General features: G+C 41.3%; 2 protein-coding genes across 4 annotated transcripts; both read left to right on the top strand.

Moving 5' to 3' along the window:
• The first annotated feature begins 304 nt into the window (after nt 1–304).
• Nucleotides 305–10,116, top strand: LOC144701135 (RAD3-like DNA-binding helicase protein). 3 transcript variants are annotated; one of them, XM_078572858.1, is made up of 11 exons: nt 305–807; nt 872–1,423; nt 1,507–1,604; nt 1,942–2,295; nt 2,438–2,728; nt 2,807–3,034; nt 3,108–3,329; nt 3,956–4,463; nt 4,532–4,736; nt 9,226–9,394; nt 9,982–10,116. In XM_078572858.1, exons 1-10 carry the CDS (start codon nt 693–695, stop codon nt 9,275–9,277), a joined length of 2,625 nt encoding a protein of 874 aa, XP_078428984.1. In that variant the 5' UTR covers nt 305–692; the 3' UTR covers nt 9,278–9,394; nt 9,982–10,116. The 3 variants fall into 3 exon arrangements, with proteins under 3 accessions (XP_078428984.1, XP_078428985.1, XP_078428986.1); XM_078572859.1 differs by lacking the exons at nt 9,226–9,394; nt 9,982–10,116 and adding exons at nt 5,206–5,325; nt 5,402–5,684; XM_078572860.1 differs by lacking the exons at nt 9,226–9,394; nt 9,982–10,116 and having other exon boundaries at nt 4,532–4,776.
• LOC144701139 (uncharacterized) lies at nt 9,440–10,612 on the top strand. Its single transcript, XM_078572864.1, has one exon. It carries the CDS (start codon nt 9,686–9,688, stop codon nt 10,472–10,474), a length of 789 nt encoding a protein of 262 aa, XP_078428990.1. The 5' UTR covers nt 9,440–9,685; the 3' UTR covers nt 10,475–10,612.
• Nucleotides 10,613–22,855: the final 12,243 nt, after the last annotated feature.

Genomic DNA, 22,855 nt, shown 5'->3' with positions numbered 1-22,855 from the left:
TATCCTACGAAAGTTCTTTCTCGTTCTTCCGTCCCGACGACTAGATCTAAACGGCGGCTACCGTCAACAATTCTCCTGCTTCCTCGGAACGATCGCACGGTGAAAGAAATTACCAGATCTGAGCGCAGACTAGACGACGAAATCCATCCCTGCTCAACAGTAAATCCGAAGAACAGTGACCTGTAAATCCGAAGAACTCGCGACGAAGCTCGAGATCTTCGCGGAGAACGGAAATCCTCTTCCGCTGCCGTATGATCGTGAGAAGATTGAGCGGAATTTGATCTCTTGTGACCACGATTGGGACATTTCCCATCACACTCGAGCTTGATCGCCCCCAAATTTTCTCTTAATATAGTGTTAATTATTCTGTTGATTTTTTTTTACAAAGGGGAATAGTATTTTTAATTCCTTTCTGAAATCCGTACAGGACGTCTGGGCCCACTTTAGATTTTTTGGAGAAATATCTTTGATCAGCACAGCGGTTCCGTCCTCCGTCATGTTCCGTTCGTCGTCCGTCCCCGAACCTTTTAAAGAGTACTGGCCCAATAAGGTAAGGGCCATATGAACAATTTTAGTAAATATTGGGGCTTAGTTACAAGTTCTTGGCGTCGGGAGCGCGGGAAACAAGTTGGGAGAGGTGGGAAGAGAGGATTGCAGATCGAGACTCGAGAGGAGGAAGAAGAGAGAAAAAGATGAAGAAATTCCCTGCATTTCCTTACGAACCCTACCCGATCCAGAAGGATTTCATGGCTGCTCTGTATGAATCTCTGGAGAAAGGAGGCGTCGCCATGCTGGAGAGCCCCACAGGTGACTCCTTTATCTCTTTTACGACGCGTTTTTCGATCATCTGATTTCGTTTTGCCGAATTCAGGCACCGGGAAAACACTGAGCATCATCTGTAGCGCGCTTCAGTGGGTCCTCGATCGACGGCAGACGCCTAAGATTGAGAGTAATTTGCCTGCCAGTGGAAGTGGCTGTTGCGACGATGAGCCGGATTGGATGAGAGATTTCGTCGTTGAGACTGCGGAGGCCACCGATGTACAAATAAAACCAAGGAAATTGGGTGCCGCTCGCAAAAAAGACCATGATGTGTGTAAAAGAGAGGTTGCGTCTTCTGGCAATGCGGCAGAAATCGACGATTCAGAGTTTCTGGTTGACGAGTATGAGAGTGGAGAAGATACTCCGGGCGGGAGAAGATGTTCGAAGTCTAAGAGAGATCGGGTTTCAGGTTGGGAAAGCAGCGATGAAGATGAAGCTTCAGAAGGATTAGAAGAGGAAGTGGGGGTGACTCCAAAGATATATTTCTGTAGCAGAACCCATTCACAGTTGTCGCAATTCGTAAAAGAGTTCAAGAAGACGAAATTTTCTTCTGAACTTAATGCAATTTGTTTGGGGTCTAGGATGAATTTATGCATAAACGAAGGTTCTGGCAGCTCTTGCTTCGTCTGTTAGGTGGAAGTGGAGCTCATCTTTTTTTTCATTTTTTATCCGCTCATGTCTGCGCAGGGGTTTTAAAACTGAGAAATTCAAACAGGATTAACGAGAGATGTCTGGAACTTCAAAGGAATACCAAGCAAAAGATTGTCAAAGAATTCAAGCCCAAGGTACATCTTCTTTGCTTTCCTTCCGGTTGAAAATTTTAACATATAGTGAGTCCATTGTCGGACTTTGAACGAAATATCAGAAAATTAGAATTTTCATAAATTTGTCTCCGCTTCACATAAATATATGTCAATCAGTCTATCTCAACGAACAATCTGTAAAATTAAAGGGAAATATTTCTTAAATTAAGCTGTTTTTCTTTTTCTCCCACAAACCTACTACTGCACGATGTTTTTGAATTATGAATCGTGTATGCATAGACATGATGGGTCGTTTCTCCTCAAACTTTGAGGCGACGATACGCTCTCTGATCAGTGATATTATTTTCACAATTCGCAGGGGGAAAGTGGACAAGGGAGAGTCCAGCGGAGTAGAAATTCAAATTGTTGCCCAATGCTGAAGAAGAGGAGCCTACAAACTGAATTCAGGGATGAAGTTCTTGACCAAGCTGTCACCGACATTGAGGATCTCGTTGGCCTTGGAAAAACATTAGGAACATGCCCTTATTATGCTGCTCGGAGAGTTATTCCGGCGATTGACCTTGTCATTCTTCCGTATCAGTCTCTTCTTCTGAAATCTGCGCGTGAGTCGCTTGCATTGAACTTAAAGAACAACGTCGTCATCATAGATGAAGCCCATAATCTTGCAGACGCTCTGACTAATATGTATAACTCAAGAATCACCGTGTCTCAGGTAAATTTTCCTTTTGTTCATTTCAATATTTATTTCTTCCAAGAGCATCTTTCCCGGATTAGGACAAATATTCTCACTCGTAAATTGACATTCAACGTATTTTCTTTTCGGGGTCTTTTGGTGACCTTCTTTTATCTTTTAGTTGGATAATGTAAGAGCCCATCTTGATGCGTACTTTGAGAGATTCCGCGCCTGTCTGGGACCCGGGAATCGACGATACATTCAGACGATTATGATTCTTGCCAAGGCTTTTCTTGGGACACTGCTTGGATGCGAGAATGGTACTGGCGTTCATGTAATGAATGCTTCAGAACCAAAGATTCCTGCTGATTATTCGATGACCATAAACGAATTCTTATTTTCTCTCGACGTTGACAACATCAACTTAGTCAAGTTATGCCAGTATATAAAGGAGTCCAATGTCATCCACAAGGTGCGCTGCATTTTCCTGTTTTAAAATTTAAAAAAATGACCGAATTGCAAAAGCATAATTCATATACTTGTGTTTTAGGTGAGCGGGTACGGAGCGAAGAATTTCAACTTGAGTGAATGCAATAATCCAGAAGGGACCATCATATCAAGCTTCCAGACATTTTCTGATCTGTTGCGTTCCCTAACTAATGGTAATGATGACGGAAGGGTAATAATTGCAAGGCGAGACGCCAAATCATCATGCGAGAAATCTGAAGAAGGATACATTAAATTCGTCATGCTTTCTGGCGAGAAGATATTCTCTGATGTCATGCTCACACCTAAAAACTAAACTATTCAATTTCCTCTCCGGACGGTAAATGACCCGTGAGTTTTGTCAGATTGTGGAAGAAGCCCACGCCGTCGTCCTCGCGGGAGGAACACTTCAGCCGATCGAGGAGACAAGAATCCGATTATTCCCTCGCCTGCCTGCCGATAAACTTCATATCTTCTCATGCAATCACATCGTTCCTCCTGAAAGCATTTTGCCCCTTGCCATATCCCAAGGGCCATCTGGGAAAACCTTTGATTTCAGCTACGCTTCCCGCTCTTCCCCGGAAATGGTGAGTTCTTACCCTTCATTCTATTAATAATTTACTGTGGATTACCATGCTTAAAAAGTTGTCAAGGGGGTTTATCATTATAGTTGCGGATGGTCCCGAATGTGGACGATGGATGGGACGGGACGAATTTCATTCCGTCCGACGTTCGGATTCAGTGTAGGGACGAAGGACGAGACGAATTTTCCTCCCGTCCCTTGTCCCGAATGAAAAAAACCCATTTTATATGTTTAATAATATTAATATAGATCTTTCCAAGTTTTTTAGGGAATTACAGAAGAGAGAGAATGCGAAGGGCCATATGTACAACTATTTCTAAGCGGCGTCCGTGCACGCACGAAAAAAAAGGGACTTTGATGCAAATTGCCATTGCGAGGCCATGTGGCTACATCTCAACCGCCGGATGTGAATCCGGCGGTTTTCCGTCCAGATTCGTCCGTCCAACGTCCAAGACCTCCGGACGGACAGTTTTTTCGTCCCATGGGACGAAAACCATCCCGTCCGGTGGTCCCCGGGATGAATTTTCGTCCCAAAATTCGTTCATATCTTTGGACGGGATGATTTTTTCTCCCGGGGTCAAAAAATTGTCCTGTCCGTGTCCCTGCACTACGTTTATCATCTGGTTACAGATGGAAGAACTTGGGCGTTTTCTTTGTAACGTCGTGGCCGTCGTTCCCGAGGGCATTGTGGTCTTCTTCGCTTCCTTCGAGTACGAGAGCCTCGTCTACGAAGCGTGGAAGAGCTCCGGAATCCTCTCAAGAATTGAGAAGAAGAAGCTCATTTTCAGAGAGCCCAGAGGCAGCAACGAGGTGAGCCTTGTTCTTAAAGACTATGCCGAAGCGATCTCTTCCGGTGGTACACGTGGCGCGCTGTTATTGGCCGTCGTCGGGGGAAAGGTCTCCGAGGGCATCAACTTCGGCGATGGTATGGGACGGTGTGTTGTCATGGTGGGTCTTCCCTTCCCGAACCCGTCAGACGTGGAGCTGATGGAGAGAGTCAAGCACATTGACCGTCTGGGGGAGTCAACGGTCAACCCAACTATGGATGACGTGGCGTTTGAGGGCTTGAGAAGTTGCACCCAGAGAGGGAGGGAATACTACGAGAACCTCTGCATGAAGGCCGTCAATCAGTCCGTGGGTGAGCATTTTTTGACCTGAAGTCAACCCTAAATTTTCATCATTTTGACTTTTTTGGCCGTGGTCAAGGCCGTGCGATCAGGCATATCACGGACTACGCCGCCATCCTCCTCGTTGACTCCCGTTACACTCCGGCGGCTTCTAGAAGGTTGGCTTCTTCGCGGCCGGTTGATAAGCTTCCCCAATGGATAAAAGCCCGGCTCGCGTTTATCTCTGGCAGCTACGGAGAAGTCCACCGTCTCCTCCACCAGTTTTTTCAGTTCAACAGTCAAAGGTGACAGACAGCTTACTAGCACAAGTCATCATCATCATTATCATCTCTCTCTCTTTCTAAAAAACTCCCCCAGACCTACTTCAGCCCACTGAATCTTCATGTGTCTCTCCACCAATTACCCGCCCAATATATATAAATACACCTTTCTCGCGTAACTGTTATTTCTGCTCACTTCAATCCAAAGAATCTTCTCCATCTCTCTCACCTTTACCGTCCCAAGTGATCATCATCATCTCTCCATCTAAACAGTTCTTTCGTACGGAAGATTGTATCTGTCTCACCTTTACCGTGCCAAGTGATCATCATCATCTCTCCATCTAAACAGTTCTTTCATACAGAAGATTATATCTCTCTCACCTTTACCATGCCAAGTAATCATCATCATCATCTCACCATCTAAACAGTTCTCTCTCTCAACTTCGCCCTCCCAAGTCATCATCATCACCGTTATCTTATTCTCTGCGTGAAGATCTATTTGAGGCAACAATGGAGGCAAGAACTGTTTCAGCAGTATCAGAAAGAAGGGTTAATATCACGCGACAGTCCAAACCACGTCGAAAGTCTGCGACCTAACCTTAGCTTTTTTTTGGTACGGTATATCCCAAACTCACTAAGTCGTCTGCGATATATCCCGGTGATGACGTGGAATCCATCGTGGCTGCCAGGTGGATCGTCGACCAGTTTTTGACCTGGCAGAACCCACCTGGCAGCCACGCTGGACTCCACGTCATCACCGGGATATGTCGACCTGCCAAGGGTTTTCGGGTAAGAGAGAGAGGGGCATTCTAGAGAGAGAGAGAGGCGGGCTAGAGAGAGAGGTTCTAGAGAGAGAAAGAGAGGTGTTCTAGAAAGAGAGAGGCATTTTGTATAGAGAGAAAGGGAGAGAGAGGCACTCTAGAGAGACCCGACCAAATCGAATCGCGTGGGAGAATGCGGGAAATTTATGAACAGAGAGTGGGGGGGGGGGAGAGAGAAAGAGAGCGAGAATGCTTCCGGGAAAGAACGTCTCCTGGGGTACGTTTCTCATTTTAATAATGCATTCTTGCTAGAATGCAACACGAGAAGACGTTCCAGAGATCGGCGTCTTGGTATAAGTTTGTGGAAGAAGTACCAGAAAGAAATTCCTTGAAAGAACATGGAAGTCTCATCTGCGAAGATCGTCGTTCTCCTCGTAAATCTGCAACGAAGTTGAAGAGACCGTAGAAATCTCGTCTCCGAAAATCGTCGTTCTCCTCGTAAATCTGCAACGAAGTCGAAGAGATCGTAGAAATCTCGTCTCCAAAAATCATTGTTCTCCTCATAAATCTGCAACGAAGTCGAAGCGATCGGAGAAATCTCGTCTCCGAAGATCGCCGTTCTTCTCGTAAATCTAGAAGGAAGAGGAAGAAATCTGAGAAAGCTGGCTGCGAAGATCGTCGTTCTTCTCGTATTTCTGTAACGAAGTGGAAGAGATCTTAGCTCCGGTGGCGAAGAGTGACGTTCTTCTCGCCAATCTACAACGGAGCAGAAGATGTCTGAGTTATTCTGAGGCAGAGATCGTCGTTCTCCTCAGAAATCTACGATGAAGCCGAAGAGACCTGAGCAATGCTGCAGCGAAGATCGTCATCCTCATCACGAATATACAATGAAAACGAAGAGACCTGAGCAATGCGGCCGTGCCGATCGTCGTCTTCATCGCAAATCTACTCCGAAGTGGAAGAGTGATCCAAGAAATCATCGTCGTCCTCATCGCAAATCTACTCCAAATTGGAAGAGTGATCTGAGAAATGCGGCCGCGAAGATCGTCGTGCTCATCGCAAATTAACACCGAAGAAGAAAAGTGATCTCAGAAATGCAGCAGCGAAGATCGTCGTGCTCATCGCAAATTAACACCGAAGTGGAAGATTGATCTGAGCAATGCGTCAGGGAAGATCATCGTCCTCATCGCAAATTTACAACAAAGTGGAAGATCGACCTGAGCAATAATGCTGCGAAGATTGTCATCCTCATCGCAAATCTACAACGAAGAGGAAGATTGATCCGAGCAATACGTTAGCGAAGATCATCGTCCTCATCACTAATCTACAACGAAGAGGAGGATTGATCCGGGCAATGTGGCAGCGATGATCGTCGTCCCAATCACAAATCTACAACGAAGAGGAAGAGATCAGAGAAATGTGACGGAGAATCTCCAGAAGCTCCTTCCGCCGGCGATGTCGACGGCGATCCCCGCCGGAGAACTCGTACATCCGGCCGTCGATCTTGATCACGCTCCGGCCATGATCCCGCCGTCGGATCCCCGACCTCGCCTCCTCCTTCTCCTCCCACATCCCCGCGGCGGCGTACACATTCCCCATCTCCACGTCATCTCCGTCGCCCTCCACCCCGAGATCCCGTAACCGCCGCCGCACCGCCCGAGCGCCGCCAACCTCCCCCCTCATCAGCATCCTCCACAGGACGGCGGTCGGTGCCGAGCCGGCGGCCACCTCCGCCGCCGCCGGCGCGGCAGAGCGCGTCGACCACGCAGCCGTAGTGCGCCGCGCCCCGCTCGAGACGGTGCTCCGACCGCATCCTCTGCAGCAGCCGCAGCGCCTCGTCCACGCGCCCGGCGTGGCTGCAGGCCATCAGCGCCGCCAGGAAGGTGACTGGACTCGGCCACATCATCTCCCCGAACAGCGCCAGCGCCTCGCCGGCGCGGCTGTTGACGGCGCAGCCGAAGATCAGAGCCGTCCACGTCGCGGCGTCGCGGATCGGACAGCGGTCGAACAGCGCCCGGGCCTTGTCGATCGCACCGCACTTGGCGTAGAGGTCGATCAGGGAGTTGGTGAGGAAGAGGTCGGGAGGGGTCGAACGGCGGATCGAGAAGGCGTGGAGGGAGGAGCCGAGGCGTAGGGTGGCGAGGCGAACGCCTCTCTCTAGCCCGTACTCTCTCTCTAGCCCGCCTCTCTCTCTCTCTCTAGAATGCCCCTTTCTCTCTTACTGGAAAACCCTTGGCAGATCGACATATCCCGGTGATGACGTGGAGTCCAGCGTGGCTGCCAAGTGGGTTCCGCCAGGTCAAAAACTGGTCGACGATCCACCTGGCAGCCACGGTGGACTCCACGTCATCACCAGGATATATCGCAGATGACTTAGTGAGTTTGGGATATACCGTACCAAAAAAAAAGCTAAGGTTAGGTCGTAGACTTTCGACGTGGATTGGACTGTCACATGATATTAACCCAAAGAAGAAAGAGGGGAGGGGAACAAATAAAGAAGAATCAGAAAAAAAGAGAAGAGACGAACCAGAGGGGTACCCAACCTCAATTTTTAGTCATGTCCCCGCGATTTCGGAATCATTATCCCAGCCTAATAATTATCGGTACTCACTATCATTTCGAGTATATAACAGAATCAAGAGATCCGGAGAGATTATTATGTCATCATCTAGAACTCTCTCGCTCCGTTCAAGACATTCTTGTTCGCACAATCTCTCTCCAATCTTTACCCACCCAATTCATTATCTCCTTGCATCATCATCCTCTCTCCATTAAGATATTTCTTTTTACCAACTTCAGCCCACAGAAGCTTTTAAATATTCATCCCTTGCTCCAAACTGATCTTTCTACAGTCTGCAGAAACATCATCTTCATCTTTATAATCTCGTTCTAAACAGTTTTTTCCTGCCCAGTAGCTTTTATCTCTCTCTCTCACCTTCCCTCTCGGAGTCATCATCATCATCATCTATCTCTCTCACCTTCTCCGAGTCATCATCATCATCATCATTTATCTCTCTCAACTTCCTTCTCCGAGTCATCATCATCATCATCATCATCATCTATCTCTCTCACCTTCCTTCTCCGAGTCATCATCATCATCATCATCTATCTCTCTCACCTTCCTTCTCCGAGTCATCATCATCATCATCATCATCTATCTCTCTCACCTTCCTTCTCCGAGTCATCATCATCATCTCTCTCAACTTCCTTCTCCGAGTCATCATCATCATCTCTCTCAACTTCCTTCTCCAAGTCATCATCATCTATCTCTCTCAACTTCCTTCTCCGAGTCATCATCATCTATCTCTCTCACCTTCCTTCTCCAAGTCATCATCATCATCTATCTCTCTCACCTTCCTTCTCCAAGTCATCATCATCATCTATCTCCCTCACCTTCCTTCTCCAAGTCATCATCATCATCATCTATCTCTCTCATTTTCCCTCTCCGAGTCATCATCATCTATCTCTCTCGCCTTCCTTCTCCGAGTCATCATCATCTATCTCTCTCACCTTCCTTCTCCGAGTCATCATCTTCATCATCATCTATCTCTCTTGCCTTCCTTTCCCGAGTCGTCATCTTCATCATCATCTATCTCTCTCCCCTTCCTTCTCCGAGTCATCATCATCTATCTCTCTCACCTTCCTTCTCCGAGTCATCATCTTCTATCTCTCTAAACAGTTGTCTCCGACCCAGTAGCTTCGATATCCCTCTCTCTAGTTCTTACTGGGGGGGAAGCATGTGCTGCCTGCAGGGGGAGTAACCCACCATGGCGTCAGCTTCCGAGCAACCCCTCATGTGAATAGCGGATCCAGGCCCGGTTCAGACGCTCCCGAAGGCAGCAGCAAATACGAACGTTGACATCCGGCCGGCTCATCAAATACTCAGAAAAATACCCCTCGGGAAAAAAAATTCTAAATTCGGTACGTACCCTTCTTTCTGCCGGCTCTACGCTTAGCCCATGCAGAGCATTAACTCCCCCCCATCCCCTTCACTCACCCACCACCCCCCCCCGGCGCCATCTCCACCGTCCGATCCGGATCTCTCCCCGTACGGACGGTGATGGGATGCTTCGGGTCCGAGTTGCCGCCGGCTCCGCATGACATAATATCCCAAAACCCGGCCTGATGTGATCATGTCCAAATGATCCTCATAAGCAGACCCTATATATCTCACATCTCTCTATCTCTCTCACTAGAAAGCTAGTGAGAAGTATGACGATGGAGAGAAGAGGTCTAAAGCAGAGGGTGATGGGAGCTCTACGAGCCACGCTCAGGCGATCCCCTTGCAGCGCTTCGTCTCGAAGCCTGCGAGAGATCGCCTACGAGCCTTCCTTGGTCTCCATTGCCCCGCCTTCCCCTCGCCAGCTCTCTCGCTTCTGGTTCGGCGACGTGGCGGAGGAGCTCCGTAAAGCGGAGGAGAAGATGGGTCAGAGGAAGAAGAAGACGAAGAGGAAGAGGCGCAAGCTTCTGACCAACAGCTACGGCTTCACCAGCTCTTCTTCTTGCAGAGACGACAGCGACGACGACGACGACGACGACGACGGGGAAACTCTCTTCAGCAGCGACGAGACTCTTCTCTCGTCTCGGAGCTTCTCTTCAGACTCTTCCGAGTTTTACTACTACTCGCGGCCGGTTTCAAGCAAGAGGAGGAAGAAGCCAGCGAGGAAGATGACAGCGAGAATCAGCTCTAAGAGGTGGAGACGGCGAGCTTCTTCTGTTTCTTCTTCGTCTCCCTTCTCCGGCCATGGCGGGTTTGCCGTTGCGGTGAAGGAGATCGCGCAGGCGGGTTTTGCCGTGGAGAAGTTTTCCAGCGACCCGCGCGAGGATTTTCGGTGTTCGATGCTGGAGATGATCATGGAGCAGCAGATGTTCGGAGAAGCGGAGATGGAGGCGCTGCTTCGAAGCTATCTCTCTCTCAACCCTCCCTCGCATCACCGCACCATCATCGAAGTTTTCTGGGAGATTCGCGAGACTCTCTTCGGCGAGACGTTTCTCTCTTGACCCGAGAGAAAAATCACAAAAATCTCTCTTTTTCCTTCTCTGTCTCTTTCTCGCACTGCCGGCGGTTCTTCCGCGAATTGCTGTTGTGTAAGGTGTTTATTAAGTGTGGAAAGGTGAATTCCTTTGTCCGCTTTCTCATGGGCTGTTTTGAATTGTAGAAGCCGACGAGGAGAGACTGTCCTTCGGCTGCGTTGCTAATTTTATACGACGACGACGACTCTCCCACGTTTTGGAAACCCGTCAGTCACCGATATGCAATCAACGTCACCCTGATATAGACATGTTTGAAAGAAAAATGAAGGGATGGCCTAACGGAATCTCCACGCCTAGATTTGATATGACTCGTTCTAAAACTTTGATCACTATCAGTAATGGTAATTAATCTGCATATCAATGACGACACCCATCAACTGAATTCCTCGCTTCTTGCGAGTTCTCTCGCTGTAGATTATGAATCTCGGACCAAAGGTAGTCATTTCAATTTGAATGGAAATCCGGTCTTTTACGATCGTTTCAAGTGGAAATGAAAAGACGGATTAAGATGGCGGCCGCGTGATAATCGATCCCAGCTCTCCTATCGCACTGTGCCGCCGGCAGAGCCGACTGCGACAGATCTAGTCTCCTTTTCCACCCACTCAATAACCCTCCTGAGGATCAGATATAGAGATAGAGAGAGAGAGACTGTAGCTTGCCGATACGTCAATGCAACAGTCCCAGGCTATCGAGCAGAGGACATAGAGAGAGAAAACGGAAGAAAGCACAATCTATTTTATATACTCCCTGCCTTCTGTGTCTATGCTGTGCAACCCGGCGCCGTCTGTTGCCAAACGCGAGAGGGAACTCGACCTCTGCTCCGGTCTGACATACCGAATAAATCTAGAGAGAGAAAGAAAAGATGGGGGGAGGGTGAAAGGCGGCCTTTTTTCACGAAGACGACCTCCACTTCTATCGGGTTCCGACAGATGGGTAGATAGAGAAAGAGATGGGGGGAGGGAGAGATGGCTTAAATGCCTGTTATCCGCGGCTTCGTGTGTTGATCCGACAGAGAGGATAGAGATGGAATGAGAGCGAGAGAGAGAGAGAAGGGTGAAGGGTGAAGGGGGACTGGAGACTGGCAGTACAGGCTACGATAAAGCTTTACAGCGGCCTGTAAACCCCTATTTCTGCGCATTGAATGCTACATCGGTTGTGGCGCCTCGGCTGTTCGAATTCCAAGCTCATCAGGACGCCCCTATCTCTTCGGTCTGCCTTCCGCAGGCATTGGAATCGCAAACATGTCGTCCATTTAATGAATTGGCGAGGGAATGTTAGAGGAGTTTGCTCGCAAGAAGACAAAACAGATGCAGACCCGTCCCCCCCCCCTGAAATACCCGACGACTGCCATCCCCTCATTTTTCAAATTTTCCATTTCCATCGTCTCTCTCTAGATTCCTCTCTTCTCCCTCCTCTCATTCTCTCTCTCTCTCTTCCTGTCTCTCATTCTTTCTCCCTGTCTGCCTCTCTCATTCTTTGGCCCTCTCTTATTCTGTCTGTCTGTCTCTCCTTATTCTCTCTCCCTCTTAGGGATTGGAAGTTCATTAATTTCCCTGTAGCTTCCAGTATACAGTCCTGTTAATGTGCTGCAATATCTCTGCGTACCCAAGTGGTTGATTCTTTCATTATCTATTTGCCTACCTATTCATCTATCAATATGATCAGTCGGTCCATTTGTCTGTTTGCATACTTGATTATCCTACCAATCTATTTATCTATCCATGTAGTTACCTATTGATCCTCCGGCCATCTATCTATTTAAGGGACTGAGGAGCTAGTATGGCTTATAGAGCTGTTGGACATAGACGGATGTCGTTTTTGGACGGACTGAATGGGCTTCCGTTCAGTTATCCGTCCAGGGCACTTTGATTCGTCTGATTTGTCTGCATATGCCTGCATATTTATCTATACCAATATCCCCCCTCCATTTAAAACAAATGTTCAAATTCTTATCAGGTGACAACATCTATGTCAAGAAGCGCACACAGACAGTAATTAATAAAGTAAACGCTAAGTAGAAAGTAAAGGAACCCTTAAAACTCTAGCGGAAGACAAGGTCTAATCTTCATATTTAGATTTGCCCATGAGCATCCACGCCTTCATGAACTACTCTCTGAATTTTTCCACATTGTGCATGCTTTCATTTGTTGTAGAAGAACAATCATGTGGAAAATGAGAACTCGTGTACAAACCATGTTTTTTTATAAGTTATGGATTGGTAAAAAACAACGTTATCCTAATATTTGTCATTTTGTTCCCTTTTATCACTATATAATCTCCCTCTTGGCAGAAAACATCAGCCAACAGTATTTACTGAATTAATGTTGAAACAAACTGAGTATTGAAACATGCATACCACGGCAGCATATTTTAATCTACTATAAAAGAGAATAAAATGTGCACTAGTCCTAAAAAACATCAATTATTTTAAAATATACAAATACATAATAATAGTGTTACAATAAGAGCCTAAGCACGGAATGTGGACCTACCTCAAATGTGAAAAATACCTTGATCGTAAAAAAACAAAGTAAATAATCCATCGCTTCCCAATATAAAATATGAACTTAAAAATACATGAATGGCACAAAGACAGAAAGGGGCTGAGGATGGAATTTTGGTCTAGCTCATGAATGAAAAAATATTATTGAAGAATAAAAATAATGGACACCTGAAAATATAAAAGGCACAATAAGTGTGCTTGTCAAAATTCCATCTAGCTCCTATTTGTATGCTGCACTGCAATAATTACAAATGGAGTAAATAAAATAAAAAAAATGGCTAGGAATGGGGTCATAAATAATAAGACAATGATGAGTAACAATAAGAAAATGAAGAAGTAGAAGAATTATAAATGAAGACTATGAATGATGAAGACAATGAGTAAGAAAAAGCCACATGAGAAATGAAAATACGAAGAAGGACAAAAAATAACTCAGTCGTAGAAATATCATGAATAAAATGAGAAATAAAAAAATAGGAAGCAAAATTCAAAGAAGAAAAGGCAATATTATATGATAATAACAAAAAGACTAAAGTATTTTGAATCTAATCAGGTTAGGAGTGTGATAAAATCAAATCATATCATAATTATAAGTTGATCAGAGTCAAATCTGATCATAACTCAGTCCTGACCAGGTTGACTCTAATCCATGTCACAAGCTAAGGAGAATAAAATTCTGATCAGTTTATGAATCCTATTATAATTCAATTTTAATCAGGTTGAGGCCTTGATCAAGGTTGATACTCTAATCACGCAGTTCAGTTAAGATGGTCAGTGAGATTTGGGGGTCATCTGTACAAAAAACATAGTAACTAGTCATCCAGCTATGCCATAAAATGCCATAAAAAACATTTTATGGCATTTAAAACAATAAAATCAGATGTATGGGTGATCCACCATAAAATACATACTATAAGCACACTCTGACAGGGAAAATATTTAGAAATATCTGTAGAAAAAGGGAAGCATGAGAGCAAGACACTAGTTTTCGTTGTCAGACCATCTTCTAGATACCTTTATTCCATTCGCTTATATAGCCTCTATCCAAATCAGTTTAATTAATTGATATCAAATTGATAATAGAAGTTTATTTTATCTACTTTGTACTCCAAAAACAATGCCCTTTTCTTGCAACCATTAGATCTCTTCGCAAGCCCACAATTTTCCTTGCAAAGAAAACTAAAATTTTGAGATATATTTTACACCATTTAATTATTACAAAGCTTTACTGCTAAGTGAATGTTTAGTAAATTTGACATAAAAGAAGAAAAACTCTTGATAGGAAAAGAACAAGGAAAAATCTAATTATGTTCTATTCAACTCATGAAGTGTACTTATTAGTAAGAAAATAAAAGAATTCATAAGAGAGAGAGAGAAACAACCTACAACTATAAACATTTGTGCTGGTTGGTGCCCCTTCTGCTCCTTGAATAACACAACTGATGGGCAACACGAGACCAAAAAAGGTAGTTGGAACATGTTCCCATGAGGGGGTCTACCATTCCTCATGTGGAGACTAATCACCAGAGTCTCTTTCCACCAATTTGACCTCCTCAGTCTCAAGCAAAGGCTCTTCCATATCACTGTCCAGATATTTTTTTCCTCAACCAACATTTTAATGCCATCAGGATGGATATGTTCTGTGCCAAAACCTTGGCCATTTGTACATAAAAATTTCTCATCTTGTGGAGAAGAATATTTTGACTAGTGCACTAGACACACAAAAAAGAAGGAACTCTCAAGCCAAAAAAGAAATATTCAGGAATAGCTTACCTCCTTCACCTTGTCACCATAACAGAGCATGATTCGACAACTGAGGCATTTAGGTCTGCAGCTCATTTTTTATGATGTGGCAAGACCCCTACAGGCCTTGTTATGATGGAAGGTGCAGAGCTTTACTCGATCCTTCCATCCTTGATCACAAAGTGATCAGCTACCTGCATCTTCAAACTCCTTATCTACTAGTTGTGTTGCCTCAGCAGGGGTAAACGGTGGAGGAATTCCCAGGCCCATTATATCGTCTTGAATGATAACGTTGATGACATGTGCAATAATAGGCACGTAACAAGTTCTATCAAATGTAGGTTTTACATATATTATTGCATAAGTCAACACTGTAATCATTGACTTATTGTTTCTCTTGTTGTATGTTTTAATAAAATAACTTTTTTTCCCAATTGAAAGTCCACCAAAACTATGATTGGCAGTTGGCGAGACACTCCCGGCTATGCGGTCTGTCAATATTATTTATCAAGAAGACACATTATTGAAGTCTCCAGCTGTCAATAATCCAATAGATAATGATTCCTAACAATGAAACCATGTTATTGCTTGTACATGTGTCAACTGGTAAACAAAAACTTCCAACACTTGAGAGAAACTTTATAATTGTTGCTTCTCTTTGAAGAAGATGAGCTTGACGCAGTCACAAAATGGTCCTCAAACACAGTATTCTTATTTCATATTGTGAAAAATAAAGTGATACTTCGCTAAAAAAATATCGTCAATAACAGTCTGTGCTTGGTTGGTAAGAGAGATAAATTTTGTCAACTTCTCCTTAGATATTTTAAATGTGATAGAAAGTATTCATCCTGATTGGTGGACTTCTCTCAAATACATCATTGACCACTAGAACTCAGTCTTTTTGACTCATTTGCCTTTGAGATGGTTGTGAAGCTCCTTATGGCTCTTCTATAAGTCCATTGGTCCCCTAAACAGCAGTAGTAATTGGAGGATTGTTCTCCTTGCACACCCTCACTTCATGTTGATTAGTTTGAACTCTTCAAAATGACACATTACCTCCAGTTCGTGCCCTTGATGCTTTCTTTGTGACGTTCCTTGAGTGTTCATGCCTGTGTAAGTCTCCTTTTACATGTAACGTCCCTATCCCAAGTAACGTCCCTATCCCAAGTATTGTATCCTTCCCATAATTACAGATGTTTACTCCATTTGGCTTGAATTGATGTTGGTTTCACCTTCTTCAACGGAGATTGCTTAAAATTAGTTTACCCTCTTGTAGGGCCTCCTCCTAGGATGAGATTAACTGTGTGCGATGATGGACCTATAGTAATATAAATCCTCAATGATCATGATCATAATCTTAAAGAGAGAAAGTCATTGATAATTAATTAAAGCTAATCATACCAGCATAAATCTGAGTTACAATATTTTAGCATATTAAATTACATAATGTCTCTAACAAAGACATTCATAAAAAAATTCCCAATAATTCTCTGCTCAGACCATACTTCATGGTTATCCATCAATTATAGTTAGGACTTCACAGTCGTAATATTAGTGAAATCCCAATTGAGTGAGTAGATTTCTGTTCCATGATGAATTGCATGAGACTAGCATTTTTTGAAAAGTAAGCCAACAGAAATATAAATCATGCTAACCAAAAGAGTTATGAACCATGGTAACCAAAAGAAATCCACCAACAAAATTACAAGTAATCATGCTTAAAATTAAATACAAGTATCCACTAAGAAACATTGCCATAAAAAATGAAACAAGGCCTCCATGAGGCTTTTGATTCTTGAAACTATTATTTTCTATTGGAGGAAGCACTCAAGATGATAAACTTAATTTTGAATGGGTTGAGATGGTCATATCTATATTCTGAGAAAGATGGAAAGATAAAACCTTATTCGAGTCAAGGATCCATCAAATGGGACCATATTTTGAAGTTTGTTTTTAAAAAATGTATTTAAAATAAGCGAGTGCATGTTCATCAACTCTCAGTTATTGATTTTTCAGTATACTTTGGTTTTCATGCATTATGGTGGGCAAGTAATTGACCATTTATACAGTTATGTAGTCAGTGACATACATCAAAATGATAAAAATGGTGACTTATAATCTCTACCTAATAAATAAAAAGGTGAGTTAGAATATCTATTAAATATCTGTAACCAATTAAACTGAATTATACTTAAATAAAATATCCATTTACTGAAATAAATCTTAAAAAATTGTTCAAAATGATTTAACCCAGAATTTTCATTTAAAAATGCCCATTTTTTATAATAAAATATTTTTTGAGGAAAAATAATACATCCTCTGTTCAAATTTAAGTGAACTAGAATAAGGAACTGCAGGTTGATATTAGAAGGTCAATAAGTGCATGAAGATGTATCATTTCCACTCATTTGTAGAGTAGCTTTTGAAGGGCATTGTCTGAATCAATTGGAAATTTATGTAAATTCATTTATTTTATCGAGTTGAATGAAAAATCAAACATTATAGATTAATAAAGGATTGAAAATAAAATGGTTAAAAAGAAAGGTATATTTCGATTCCTTATGCTACCCATAAAAAATACCATCCTTCTAAAATTCTACTCGATCATATCAATATCATTTTTTTTTTAAAATAGGAAAATAATAAATCCAATCTTAAATAATTAGTTCAATCAAGAAAACCAAATAGACAAAGTGATCAAAACTCCCTTGGTTAGTCTGATCCTCAGACAATAACTCTCATCAATTATCATGCAATGAAATAATTATCCATAAACGTTTATACCATATTAATAAGTTTAAGAATGTCCATAAAAATATCAAGCTGCACCACTTTCAAGTGGAAATCTAACCCTGCTTAAAAAATGCAACTTGTTGATCTCCAAAAACATGCGACATAAGGAAAAGTGCGACATGGTACCCCTGTAATTTTGATGATGCATTGGTATTACATTCCCAATGCCAGTCTACAAATAGTATCATCAAGCATCATGGGTGAAGAAGAGGAAGAAGATGATGGAGGTACTCTATTTCTCAGGCAAATTCATCAGATTTTTACATATTCATCTAGTTATGCTCTTGTGACTTACCATTTATTGGTCTTCCACGTCACCATACTTTTTATCTACTTGGAATAGGAAAGATTCAAGAAAGCATTATGGTGTTATTTTAATGTCATTGTAAAATTAAATTTCTTAAATCAAATATGTTTAGGTACAAAAACTCACTCAAATATGTATAGTAGGGGTGTGGTCTTCTCTAGAAGGACTGGCCTTTAGAGGTAGACCTAATGCTTGAGTTATAATTTAGAAGAATAATGGGTGGTATTGATAACAAGAGAAAGTAGTTATGTAGTAGAATAATAGGAAGGATAAACTGATAATAATGAAGATAGTGAACTGGTATAAGATTAGTAGTAAGAGTTTAGGAAGAAAGAGGGAAAGGTAGACGTAAGATATTTATAAGATAATATATTAAATATATTATTATTAGAATTTATATTTATTTATAGAAATCAGAGATAGTAAGTGGGATACTGAAATGAATTAATAGTATTATAATGAAGAGAGAGAGAGTTAGATAGGTTGTGGAGATTATTTTTGGATTTTAATTAATATGTTATAGTATTGAGCTAAAGAGATTAATAAGGATACTTAGTATGATTATTTTATTTTAAGTGATATTTAGGTAATATGTAGGATGTGAGAGATGTATATAGTAATTAAATATATTAAGATTTAGGGCGTTTGTGAATAGGTGTATTAATTTTTAGTGAAATATATGACCTTTGATAAATAGGGAACCTGATATGAGTTACTGATGATAATTAATTATTAATTATGTGTAAATTAATAGAGTGAGGTAGATATAGATATACAATAGGTATTCAAGAGATAGAGAGATAGATTTTAATTTTTATAGGGAAATATAAACACTTAAGAAGAGAGGGAGATAATAATAAAGGATAGCAGGGACCCATAATAGTAAATAAGGGGTTAATGTTTAAATAATGAAATGGTTAGAGGGTAGATTATAGTAATAAGGTACAGTTTATAAAGCTTAATATATTTAATAAATATTTATTATTATTTTTATCATATAAAATCGAAAGTAAAAAGGGGGAAATTGGGTAAAATGATTGTTGCCTGATAAGTGTTTGTCAAAATGCCTAGAAAAGATAATGAACTATGAAATTTTGATGAAATCCAAGTGCCAACTAAATTTTAATCTAATTCTATGAATCCAGATATGTTTATAAACTAGATAGATACCAGATTGAATTCAGAAAACCTCAGGTTACCCTAATTCAGATGGACAATGGTCGGGCCGCAGTTTGCTTCCCCCTCGCTCTTGTGTACATGTATGCTCATCTTCGTCCATGCTACCACATTTCTTGGGCATTCTGCACCTCCTATGACACCTTCCAAATGCACACAGGCCTTCTTTTAGATGTCATAGCTTTGATTTGGCTGGAAAACACGTGGAAGGGTCTCCCACAACCGCTTTGAAATTATGTTGAGAGATGGTAAATTTGGGGCGAGAGAGCATTTTTTAAGGCTTCAGGATTGCTGTCCTCCCCCTTTGGTGGTGAAAACCTGCCTTGGCTTCCCCCAACAGACAACGCAGTACCGCACAAGCCAAATCCACACAAGCCTTCTTGGAGTTGTCAGTAGCTTTGATTTGGATGGACAACACCAGGAAGGGTCTCCCATTGCCACTTTGAACTTCTTTGAGAGATGGTGAATTTGGGAAGAGAGCCATTTTTAAGGCTTCAGGAGTGCCTTCCTCCATTGTTGATGGTGTGATGCTGCCTTGAAGGTCCTCCTTGGGCCATAGGATTTCCCCTGGAAGTCCCCTTAGCCAAAAACCACTATCTAGAAACAAGAAGGCAGCGACCAAAGATGGAGAGTGTCAGATCTGGCCTTGGCCATGCGATCTCCTTCACAAAAGATCAAATGGCCACAATTAAGTTGCAGCCATGGATCTCTCTAATTTATGGTGCATCCCTGCACCATATTAACATTCCTGTTGTAGTATCTTGGATTGAAAGAATCGCCCACATGCCCAGTTCTGATCCATTTATTTCTCATTAATTAGAACCTGTCATTCTACAAGTGTTATAAAAAAAAGTGCACTAAATTATAGTACACTGGTTATGTTGATTCTTTTGAGCTGAAAATACCCAGAAATGTCTTCACCATTATAGACACAACTGGTACATTCCGCACTTTGGCCTATATAAAGTCCCATAGTAACCTAGAAGGACACAATTCAAAGTAATATTTTTTTGTTTTGAGAAGCCTGTTTCTGTATTCTGGGTATTGTCCTTGTGAAAGAGTGCTTCAATTCTTTTAGACTCAATAAAAAAACTCTCGTGGAGTTAACGGTTGAAGAATCTAGTACTATGAATTTCGGAATCAACTACTTCAAGTAGAGCACTGCTTGTTGGCTCAAGTCATATTTCTAACCTATTATTGTGCCAAGATTGCATTTTATATCGAGAGTCAAAATATGCTTCTATAAAAGGGAAAATCCCTTGTTGAAAATTCTCTTGAGACATGTAAATTCTTGTCAGGTTATCCGATTTGATGGGCTTCCTACACAAACTGGTTTAGAACATTAACTCCAAAAATAGAGTCATTATCCCAATAATTATTGATTTATGCTAACATTCATTATCAATGAAGTGTCAAGCAATAATATAGGGTGAGCCTCCATGGATAAAATTCCAATTTCTATCGACGACTATACTTCCTTTAAGATTGAGCTACCTTTCTAAATGATCAGAAAACTCAATCCTGATGAAGCAATAATATTTATTGAAATCTCTTGTGATGATCATTAATTAAGATAATTTTTTGTAGCAGATATACCCACCTTATCATTTCCTTCTAGAATCAACATATATCAAAGATACGACAATGGTTCAAGATGTCATCTCATGCACCACAACTATATCAATTGTACATGAAGTAAAGCCAAATGTAATAATCTGATAGATAATATTTTCAAACTAGTCCTTGGACTCTACTTGACATCATATAATGATACACAATAAATCATCATTTGAGATAAGTCCCCTTGAAAACATACCCTATAGGATTCTCCATAAACTCTTATTTATTGAGATCCCTTAAATAAATACATTAGATATATCAAGCAGATGAAGATATTAACCTATTGGCAACCAATGAAATAAGAACCTATATAGAGTTATGATGTAAATCATTAGATAAGATTTTCATATGATAACTTAATATTGGATGAATGACGCAGAAACTAGATAATCTTAATAGAATGTGACAGAGCCATCTAGGTTGTTTTCATTAGAGATAATCTTTATGAGGTTCTGGATATATGCATGGCTATGACCCATGGTGTTGGGGTTCTGAGAATGTGATTGACATGATCATTTAATGATTCCTGCAGTAACAGACTCATCATAATGGTATAACCCCTTTATATTTATTAAAAGCACAACAATAAAATCAACTTTGTACGGAATGAATATGCATTTTGTTAATTTATCAAGCAAGACATGTTCATGTGTCCAACTCTAGATGTAACCATGTGATCCGTGTCATATTGCATCTCCAACTTCATCTCAATAAGCCATGTTGTTAATGAGCCTCATATTTTGCCATTTGGATTGCATTGGGAGGGAAGGCCACCCAAGATAGTGGGAAGAAGATGGATGGGCACTAGACAAATTCTAGTCTAGTCGAATTTTCTTATGAATATATTTATAACAGGGTTCTCCTATTTATACTTGATGGGAATCTTTCATAAGAACTCCTAACCTTAAACTCTATATTAATGTTCAAAAGACTATTTATCTATGTTCCGGTGGCCCATTTATTACTTAAATAACTCTAGTGGTCCAAAAATCTTTATTTTCTGACCAGATTAATAATCTATATTGACATATAGATTAGTTAAATACAGAAAAAATTAACCCAATTAATATGTTAAATTTCTATACTATGGGTTGGTAAGCTATACCTAGTTCTCTAAATTGACTATCATCTGCTTAACGCTGCTGGTATGACTTATGGTGAGGTTAGCTAGTAATTATATAAAGTTGTAAAATAATAATAAATTCGTCTCCCATAGTCCACTACCTTTTCCAAGGACTTCATGCCATCACCTTCCTTGAGATGTCTTCTCCTATATTGAGGGATTACAGTCCTATCTGACCACTCAGTCATAGTTATGAGCTTCTTGCTACATCCAAGCTAAGAATGTTGAAAATATGTGGCCTAAAAGCCAATCACACATTCCACGCCTTGTCAATATTCATAGATAAAATATATTGATTATAATGCGCATGTGATGCTTGTAGTTGAAGTCTATAAATATAAGTTTATTAAGCTGTTTCACTATTGCGAGAGTTTTGTCTTCGATGGGATCATTAATACCATACAGAGTATTCAAATCAAAAGATATTCTCCAATCGGTGCCTAATGACGCTCTAGCTTTGGATTGTACATAAAATATGCTCTATATATTCAAATATTTACTCCGGTCAATGCTCCAATACATCTTAAAAGTCCAAAGATACACATTGAATTTTCACAAATTTACAAAAAATTTCTACATTTTCAGCGAGGCATGAATATTCAGTTAAACCATATAAAAAATATAAATTTAATTTTAGTAGGTCTAAAATCATGTAAATTATTTCAAATAACTTTATATTTATCAGTCCCTCAATCTATCAAATTAAGCCTTCCAGCGTTAGAATTTAATGATTGGATGGAAAGATAAGAACTTATGATTTCATTCATAATGATAATTATATGTGTACATAATTCCAATGGTAGGGTAATAACTTAAGTAATCCCTTACATAGATGACATTACCTGTGAAGGATCTAGTAGAAAAAAATATTTGTATTGTGAATACATGTATACACGGACACATTATAAAGGTAGGAAGGATTGACCCAATCCATGTGAATAGAGACAATGGTGAAATGTTTTTGTATGGAGAACTCTTAGAGAATTCTTCATCTAATAAGATGTACATTTCAGATATCTAATGCACATTTCCCTAGAGAAAGTAATAAGGTGATTTAAGATATTCTTGAAAAAAGGAGGCATA

Source organism: Wolffia australiana, chromosome 3 (assembly GCF_029677425.1).
Source record: "Wolffia australiana isolate 7733 chromosome 3, ASM2967742v1".
Taxonomy (NCBI): Eukaryota; Viridiplantae; Streptophyta; class Magnoliopsida; order Alismatales; family Araceae; genus Wolffia; species Wolffia australiana.
Note: the sequence above shows the minus strand (reverse complement) of the source record. Positions and strands in the feature narration are given on the sequence as shown.

Coding starts and splice junctions, on each gene's coding strand:
- LOC144701135 (XM_078572858.1), top strand. CDS start 693: ATGAAGAAATTCCCTGCATTTCCTTACGAACCCTACCCGATCCAGAAG. Junction 1,424..1,506: donor GAATTTATGCATAAACGAAG/GTTCTGGCAGCT, acceptor ATGTCTGCGCAG/GGGTTTTAAAACTGAGAAAT. Junction 4,737..9,225: donor TTTCAGTTCAACAGTCAAAG/GTGACAGACAGC, acceptor TGCTGCCTGCAG/GGGGAGTAACCCACCATGGC.
- LOC144701139 (XM_078572864.1), top strand. CDS start 9,686: ATGACGATGGAGAGAAGAGGTCTAAAGCAGAGGGTGATGGGAGCTCTA.